Source organism: Symphodus melops (genome assembly GCF_947650265.1).
Source record: "Symphodus melops genome assembly, chromosome: 2".
In the NCBI taxonomy this organism is placed as follows: Eukaryota; Metazoa; Chordata; class Actinopteri; order Labriformes; family Labridae; genus Symphodus; species Symphodus melops.
The window spans coordinates 12,539,995-12,548,756 of record NC_136692.1 but is presented as its reverse complement, the minus strand read 5'-3'; the positions used below and the strand labels follow the sequence as shown (position 1 = coordinate 12,548,756).

The 8,762-nt window shown below is 40.1% G+C and overlaps 2 protein-coding genes across 2 annotated transcripts; one reads left to right on the top strand and one right to left on the bottom strand.

Moving 5' to 3' along the window:
• Positions 1-465: 465 nt before the first annotated feature.
• LOC306819680 (uncharacterized protein) lies at positions 466-2,279 on the top strand. Its single transcript, XM_079337123.1, has 4 exons — positions 466-675; positions 772-972; positions 1,212-1,414; positions 2,124-2,279. Exons 1-4 carry the CDS (start codon positions 539-541, stop codon positions 2,267-2,269), a joined length of 687 nt encoding a protein of 228 aa, XP_079193249.1. The 5' UTR covers positions 466-538; the 3' UTR covers positions 2,270-2,279.
• A 38-nt stretch (positions 2,280-2,317) lies between these two features.
• On the bottom strand, positions 2,318-7,622 carry plrg1 (pleiotropic regulator 1). Its single transcript, XM_079337118.1, has 15 exons — positions 7,446-7,622; positions 7,133-7,239; positions 6,399-6,535; positions 6,239-6,292; positions 6,031-6,124; positions 5,853-5,943; positions 5,644-5,742; positions 5,460-5,552; positions 4,767-4,916; positions 4,565-4,666; positions 3,969-4,071; positions 3,720-3,828; positions 3,248-3,387; positions 2,941-3,134; positions 2,318-2,840 (listed from the first exon to the last, which is right to left on the bottom strand). The coding sequence occupies exons 1-15, from the start codon at positions 7,452-7,454 to the stop codon at positions 2,781-2,783; spliced, it is 1,542 nt and encodes a 513-aa protein (XP_079193244.1). The 5' UTR covers positions 7,455-7,622; the 3' UTR covers positions 2,318-2,780.
• Between the last annotated feature and the right edge of the window lie 1,140 nt (positions 7,623-8,762).

The following is an 8,762-nucleotide window of genomic DNA, read 5'->3' as shown; positions in this document are numbered from 1 at the left end:
TTGTTATCCTCTTCTGAGTCCTGATCTTGCTTTTTGAAGTACAGGCTAATTCTGCCAATTGTCTTTACTAGGCTGTTGAAGTTAAGCAATCATTTGAATAACAAATTTCATTCTTGTAACTTTCATATTAAGTGTTATATAACACCAGAGGTTTAACTCTTTTCAGTGTCAGTGTCAGTTTTCTTGGAGAACTACATTTAAAGGTCATGAAGATGTATTCATGTCTATAGACATATCAATTAGCTTTAGTACACATCACAGAACAGATGATGAGACCTTCATTTTAAGATGCATTCTTTGTTTATACATCTTAATAAGTCCATTGATTATTATTGTGTAGCTGTACTGGTCCTGCAGGCTTTTTTCTACCCTACAGTGTTTGAGAGACCTGTAACTAAGTGATGAGTGTAACCAATGTAAACAAGCAGCATAGTAACTGAGTCTCCCTTTGTTTGGATCATTCTGTTAACCTACAAACGGTGAAGAACCACCACAGAATCTTCTTTAAAGAAACAGGTTTTTGGTGAAAGCAGGGAAGATGCCTTCTCATATCATGCTCTCCTACCAGTGGGATGACCAAGCTCTTGTAAAAAAGATCTTTAACCGGCTCAGAGAGGATGGTCTGCCGGTTTGGATGGATATTGAAGGAGGGGTGACGGGGAACATAAATGATGCGTAAGTACAGAGGAATGAGCTTTAACCTGTGAACAAAAGAGGCAACATTTTACTCAGTGTTGTAAAAATGATCATTTGGTCTGTGTGTGTGTTCAGGATGGCTGCAGGTGTGGAGGAGGCTGTGGTCATCTGTCCGTTCATGACTCCTGCCTATCAGGCGTCTCGAAGCTGTAAGAAGGAGCTGAACTATGCAGACAGCAGGGAGGTGATCATTGTGCCTGTCATGGTGGCCAACAACTGGGAGGCCAGTGAGTGGCTGGGGCTGATCACTGCAGGCCTGCTGTGGGTGGACTTCAGGTGAGGAGACCTGTCAAAGAATACTTATTTTTAAAACATCTTCATCCTCCATCCAAAGAAAAAATGAATAAAAGCTATTCAATGTTTGTTCTTAAAATGCCTCAGGATATAATTCCCTGTAGCCTATGTCATTTATGTCACAGAGAAAATAAAATCCCAGCCCATTTCAATTTCCTAATAAATATGTTATTAGTTCCTGCCAATATTTTACATACATTAGTAGTGATGTTGTCTTTTAGGAATTTGGAAAAAGATGAGAGCTTTGAGATGTGTGTCAGCTCTCTTGAGGAGGAGATCATGTATAACGCAGGTCACCTCCTGACAGTAGAAGAACCGAGGGCTGAGGAGGTGAATCAGCCGGAACCATCAAAACCCCACCTGATAAGGAAACCGGGCCGGGGGTTTCTCCACGCACTTTCAAAGCTTTACGTCCATGACGCAGGTACACAGAGGTGGAATATAACACAATACATTACTGTATCTGAGTTAAATTAGCAGTCCGAAATGGACAAGCATTTATACATTTACTCAAAGTCCCAAAGCTACACCACATTTTAGTTCTCGTCATAGTTAATACTTTAATCTGCATGCAATTGAAGTATTGATCTGTAAAAGCTACCAGTTAAGGTGACGTACAAGTAAAAGAATCAGTTTATAATTCAGTTGTATCATTTAAAAATGATCTTTTTTACAAGCTCTTTAAGTTTTAATACTTCTTAACCTTTACTTAATTAGAATATTGAATGCAGGCTGTTTACTTGTGCTTCAGTTTCTTTGCATGGCGCTCCCATGCCATTAATAACAGTTTGTTGGGATTTTAAAATATAGACCAAAACTTCCAAGGACCCAGATTGTTTTTCTAGTTAAGCTTTCTGGTTGTGTGGATTTCTACGATCTCTTTCAACAAAGTGACACAACTTACCTTTTTTCTGATCTTTTTCAAGCACAAAAATAGACACAAATACAAATTTCTCCGAATGAGCTCAATCTGTATAGGCATGGTTTGGGAACCAGAGGGTCATTGCTTTAAATCCTGGTTGGACCAAGGACAAAATGTTCAGTGGTGGCTGGAGAGACGCATAGATGTATAGGGTGCCACTCCTACATGTCCCGTAATGCATGTCTTTAGATCCTGTTTAATGTTTTTACAGGTGAGAAGGTACTGGACCCAACTGGTGACACCAGAAACACAGTGGAGCTTAATGAGAAGCCTGGAGAACGTTGTTGCTGGGAGGAGATTAAAGCCAATGGCGCCAAATACTACAGGAACATTGTCACCAACAGATACCTTGGTTAGTGGTGGGGGAAAAAACACCTTTACAGTAAAAAAAAAGAAACAGTAAAATCTGAAAAATCTGGTCTTTATTAAATGAGAAATAAGTTCACATAGCAAGCTAGAAAATGGGCAATACTTTCCATCTCTTTACAAATGGAGTTTCTATTAAGCTGTTGAGTCAATACAAAAAAACCCATCTTTTTCCTCTACAGGATTCGAGGCAGTCACAAACCAGGTCCACTCTGAAGTTAGTCCATCTATGTCTGAGGAGTGGCTGATGTTGGTGGATCAGACTGACCAGAGCCACCAGAGAGCTGTCATAATCAAGAACAAACACTCGGGGAAGTTCCTGGCAGTCCAGGACGGCGGCTTTATAGGACTCACATCGTACAACAAGGACTGCAAATGGTTTTTAGTATAAACCATTCCAGCTTCATGAATAACTGAGGGAAACGGCCTTAATAACAATAAGCTTGATAGAGAATAAAAAAAAATGGTTACTGTGACAAGAATAACAACTTGAAAAAAATCATTAGAATCTTTTCCTCTTCAGGATTTCTGGTTTCCAGTTGATTGGATGGCTTTCTTCAGTCTGCAAAGGCACAGAAAACAAGCATGTCAAATTATCCGCCTGCTTCCTGCAAACTAAAGCTATGATCTAAATTAACTTTAGGCATGACAGTTTAACTTACAGCGGTGTCGTCCTCTTTGTATACTTTAATTGTCTTGTCAGCTTCTGCGGTGATCAGTCTGCTCTCTGAGTGGTCGAACATGCAGGCGAAGATCCCAGACTCGCTGTCCAGAGACCCCGGCTGCACCGCTGCGTGAATCCGCTGGAAGTTGTAGCCCGTTCTCCAGTCCCACATGTGAATGGTCCCATTGTCGGCTGCAATGAGGGAGTACAAGCTGTATGCTGAGGATCATCTCAATGTCAAACCAAAACAATACATGCTAGTTTGAAGAATGAAAGATTTAGGACATTGTGTAATAGTCGTATACCTCCAGACACAAGCACGCCATCAGAGTTAACAGCGAGTGTGTTGATGATGGCGTTGTGGCCTGACAGGTTCTGGATGAAGTTTCCATCTGGAAACATCCACTGCTTGACGTTATCGGCTGAGCCGGAGGCAAAGGTGTATCTGTGAAACAAAGGAAAAAGCCAGACACTTATTATAATAAGACCCTCCTTTGTTTTAAAGTGATGTGAATAGAGATCATTTGAATCAATTGTGTTACTTTTCACTAAATAATTGATCCATTTGATGATTAATATAAATATAGTCTTAGACTACAAAACAAATTCTCTAGCTCTGGAAAGATCAAAAATACAATTCCAATACCTTCAAGTGAGAAATGATCAAATCCTTTGAAATAGAAACTATCTGGCTTTACGCATACAGAATCACTTACAATGTGTATTACTATGTTAACTTATTATAACAATTAAAGTTAAGTAACTGAAGCAGCTTACTGTCTGGGGTGCAGCACGATAGTTCGCACAGACTTTTTGTGGTTTGTCAGAGTCGCTCTGGTTTTTCCGGCAATCAAATCCCACAGCCTGATTGTCGAATCATGGCTGCCTGCAACACATCCATCAGTCATCAGCCGGGATTAATAATGTAATGCCAAATTGATCATTTACAACTTAAATACTTCATAATGGCACAAAATAATTAAAAAAAAAAAAAAAAAAAAAAAAAGATTAAAAAGGGATTTTTACCAGTGATGATTTGAGGCTCTGCAGCCTGACACCTCACTGTGGCCACAGTGTTGGTGTGGCCGGTGAGTGTGTGCACATTGGCTTTTGTTCGGATGTCCCACACCTGCACCAACAGAGACAAAAATGAGTCCATCTCATGAATCCTGCAGAGGGCATTTTCTCACAATATTTCCCCAATGTTTCATACAGGCTGTGTAGGTATCATGTTGCAGACGCTGTTATCTGATAGCCAGGGGTTTCTCTTTCTTGGAAATAAAAGTATGATTTTAACTCCTGACCACAGAGACCAAAAGGTGAAACAAAGCAGAGCCGAAAGGACACTTGGCAAAAGATTTAAAAACTGTAAACCTTTTTTGGCACATTCCTGTTGCTTCAATCCCAAATGTTCCTTACACGCAGTCCATCACATTTTCACATGCACCCGACTTCTATTTTAGTAATAGTGCCTGATAAAATGTTAATAAATAAAACGTGACATGAACCGATAAAAGTAAATAGGTAAGAAGCCTTTCTTTTACTACAAACTGAACATGTTACATCTAATCAGTGTAACTCAATGATGCCAGTACAGAGCATGCAGAGTGGGAGGAGCTTACTCTTGCTGAGGCATCTCTGCTGCACGTCACCAGCACGTCAATAGTTGGATGCAGGTCTATATCATACACAGCACTGAGGTGTCCATGGTAATGCCTGATGACCTACAACACAGATCCACGTTGAAAAGACAATTTCAGAAACACTCCTTTCATTTATTGATTAGCAGCTCAGACTTGTAGGTTACTCACTAACGGGCCATACCTTGTTGTACTCGAGATCCCAACACTTGACTTGCTTGTCCTCTCCACAGGAGAACAAGTAGGGGCTGCGACTGCTGACTGCCACGCCGCGCACCGTGCTGATGTGTCCCGTCAGAGAGAGCTTCAGTTTCCCACTGGCAAGATCCCAGATCTAGAAGAAACAAAGAGCCGTCCAGTCATTTTGCTGCTTTTAAAGAGTGTTTCAAGTCTTTCTGTAGAGCGTGCCTGAGGTTGTAGGATATGTATTCTCATAAAAGTGTTGGCTATTAATATGAAAAACATTACTCCATTGAACATTATTTGCAAGTCCCAAAAAATCCCAGTGTCATTTTTCACTTTTTAATCAGACTCGTGATTAGTAGGCTACCTATAATAAAAGTGTTGCACAGCAGCAATGTGAAAATGGTCTTCTTGTATCATAACAACGGGATACCGCTGCCTGTTGGCATGGAGAGTTATTTCCTCTCACATGGTTGGCTGACTGCTGTAGTCTTTGCGGTGTGTTCTAGTGCAACTTTTTTTTGCAGAGACAAAAGGCGACGCCACAGGCGGTCCTTTGGTGTGTCAGGGCCTTTACACGCCAAGTCAACCAACGCGTGACATCTTCGAGTAAAGCTTGTTATCATATTTCAAATCGTATCAACAAAGAAATCACTACAAAATAAAATCTAGAGTAATGTTAAGCTTCACTCACCTTTATGGTTCTATCAGCAGATCCAGTGACAAACCACTGATTCCCGGGCTCCACAGCGATGGACCTGACCCAACCCAGGTGACCACTGATAACCTATCAGATTAAACACAGGTGTTCAGTGAGGTAAGTTTACCTGGGAATGGAAGCTATATACAGCACATGAATTAGAGTGAGCTGCAATTACCCGGAACAGTTTCCATGGAGGATGCCACTGAGGTTTAGGCATGGTTGGTGCTTTTCTCATAAGGGCTGAATTTCTGGTACCTCCTCCCTCCAATAGAGACTAAAAAAAATAACGCTCAATATCAGGGCAGAAATTCTTACAGGGATTCACAACGAGAGAAAAAAAGCTAACACAATCAAATGAACATGGGACACAATCCTGTGACGTACCACAGCAGACGACATGGGGTGAGATCTTTCTGCTCCTCCTGCATGTCGATGGATGTCAGCTACACTGGCTGCAGTGCGGCTCACATCTTGCCTAAACGTTTAAAACCAAAGGCAAAATGATTGGCAATAACTCTTGACTTTAACTTGGGCGACATGTTGTGATGGAAAAGATGCCTACCTGGCTTGTGAGGGCGGCAACGCCAGAGCCATGGAGTAGATTCCTCCCTCGCTTGGATTCCTGTGCATCTTTGTGTCAGCAGTCAAAGCCACTCCTATTTAATGAAAAACACTGGGATTAATACTTGAATACTGCAGGAGCAGTGAGGTGACTTCCTTCTGAACAGTCACAAGCATGCATGTTCTTTATCTTACAACATAAAACTTACCAGGCCCAGAAGGGTATGCATGAGTTCCTGTGATCAGGTAGTCTGGGTCATCCCCTGAAAGACGTCAGAACAGAAATCTTATCATGAATCCAAATCAACTAGTAAAATCGTGACTTTAAAGCATTTCCTTCATAACTATTGTCACACTGAGAGTCCTCACCTGGCTGTGTATAGCTGTGTTGGCCGAGCATGCTGCCAGGAAGCTGAGAGACTCTGTCTTTTCCTTCCTTCAGGACAGGCATGTGTAAGACTGCACCATACTCTGCTTTTAGTTTCACGTCCATCTTTACCTTGTAGCTGCAAACAAACGTGACAAAGATCAATAAATATTCTTTATGTGCACATTCTACCAAAAGTGGTTTGATTTTGTATGGTTGTCTTTGAATAATGCAAATATGAGTTGTTTCAAGTATCGTTTGCATTTAATTACTTTGAATCAAGTTATCTTGGTAGTAGTAGGCATTGTGAACGCTCTTCTCCAACTTGTGATCTCTACATATCAAACAATACATTTGAAAAATAATTTCCTCAAATCAAGCTGATAAAGTCATTTTACAGTCAAAATGTAAAGTTAACACCACTGAAGAGAACTTCTCGGCAAGGGTAAGGAACTAGCTCTAACTTGCTTTTTCCTGCAGATTTGTGGGACATGGATCATGTAAATCGTGTAATCATGTAAAAAACAAGACAAATAAAAATGGAAATTTAACTTTTTTATTCTTCCTGATCTGACAAAACAAAAACAATTACATCAAAAGTCGCTGCACAAATCAAAACTGGCTTAGACTAACATTTGAGGTCAACACTAGTTTTTTCATGAGTTGAACTTTTAATTTTGGTAAACAGGAGCGATAAAGTTACACGTGTTCAGTATGAAGCAGTAAAGTGAATTACCTTTCGTCATCCAGGGCGACAGACTTGGCATGATCGGACACAAACATATCATGCGTCCTTTTGAGAGACCTGAACACCAGAGTGTGAACTGAGTGCTTCTGGACATCCTGGATAGTGACAGACAAGGGTATTAGAAATTAATAATGTTGCCCACTTCATGTCCGACACTATACACAAACCCACATACTACAATACGATAACTAAAGACAAGTCGTGGTAAGAGGAGCCCAGCTCGCCGGGCCCCACACACCGTGCACGCTGAGCGGGAGAGAAGAAGAAAAAGGCCGATAAATCCGTTTTTAACTCAACTTACCTCAGACATGGTGGCGATTTTTCCTCCAAAAATATAACGAGAGTTAAATAATGTGAGTTTAAACAACTAGATTTCGGCCGCAGTCAAAGAGGTATCACAATACTAGAAACATGACCAGACCGCAGCTGACCGCTGACCCCGGAAGTAAACAATACCGCATTAGTCAATCACGTGTCAGCGCCGCCTGTCGGCCAGGAGGAAAATTCGAAGAAGAAAAAAACAAGACTACCACCCTGACAAAATAAAAACGTTTTTTTCAACGTTAAAGGTAACACATTTGAGTTTTAACTCAAATAGCTAATTAATTGTCAATATATTCATGTAATTTGTGTCAACGGTTATGTCTCACCCTAACCAAAGTTTGATTTCCAAGTTGTGTGTACCAGGTCATGTTTGCCTCCTGGAGTACATTGATTAATTGTTACCCAATCCTTCAGTGCCAGAAAAATGTACCGTCTGGTGTTGGTGCAAAGTGTGTGGGCTGAAATGTTGTTGAAGACTATATCAACAACAATCAAGTTAAAGGTCAAAACTAAATCCAATTGGAGGATTTAAGGATCAACAGGAAGTGGGTGGATCTGTAAAGGTGACTCAGAAAAAGCATTTGGCAATTTGAATATCCATCTAAGTGCAAGTTAGAGTTTGGACTCTGCATGTGGTTACTGAGGTGGGCGATGTGTGGGTAGAAGTACAACCAGTACAGACAACAAAGCAAATAAACAGTCCTAGTTTGGATCAAAATAAACATGGCAATTTTAATATTGTGATGAGAAGTTGGCCAAAAAATTAGGTCATAAAAAAATCAGTTTTAAAGCAGAACATTGAACAAAGCAAATTTTGCAGTTATTCTGTGAAATATATTTTCCAACTTAAACTGTTATTCTGAAGTAAGTGACAAAGTACGTGTGAGGGTGTTTACTTACTGTCATTAACCTGCCTAGGCTGAAGTAACAAGTGTAACTTTTACGTTTTGCTAAAGAAAATAAAAAAGCAATCTTCATTGCACGAGTATGAGATGAAAGTCAGTGCTCAAAGATAAATGGTCTGAGGTTAATTCTCTCAAAACTGAAAACAGGGTTAGACCTACAATACAAAAGTTTAACATTTCATGTTAAATAATTTAATTATATTTGTACTAAATTCTCACTGTAATAATTTAGAGTGCCTATTCAAAGTTATTTAACGATCACAGCCAAGGCTAATGTATTTCAGAATTCAGTTTTTAATGGAAAATAAGATAGAGTACTTTTTGTGACCTATTGAGAGAAGCAATTCAAGTCACTCTCCTTTAACCAAAACACGAACCAACTTTGTTCA

Coding starts and splice junctions, on each gene's coding strand:
- LOC306819680 (XM_079337123.1), top strand. CDS start 539: ATGCCTTCTCATATCATGCTCTCCTACCAGTGGGATGACCAAGCTCTT. Junction 676..771: donor ACGGGGAACATAAATGATGC/GTAAGTACAGAG, acceptor GTGTGTGTTCAG/GATGGCTGCAGGTGTGGAGG. Junction 1,415..2,123: donor GCTTTACGTCCATGACGCAG/GTACACAGAGGT, acceptor ATGTTTTTACAG/GTGAGAAGGTACTGGACCCA.
- plrg1 (XM_079337118.1), bottom strand. Junction 5,553..5,643: donor CTCCATGGAAACTGTTCCGG/GTAATTGCAGCT, acceptor TTAATCTGATAG/GTTATCAGTGGTCACCTGGG. Junction 4,667..4,766: donor GGGATCTCGAGTACAACAAG/GTATGGCCCGTT, acceptor TCTGTGTTGTAG/GTCATCAGGCATTACCATGG.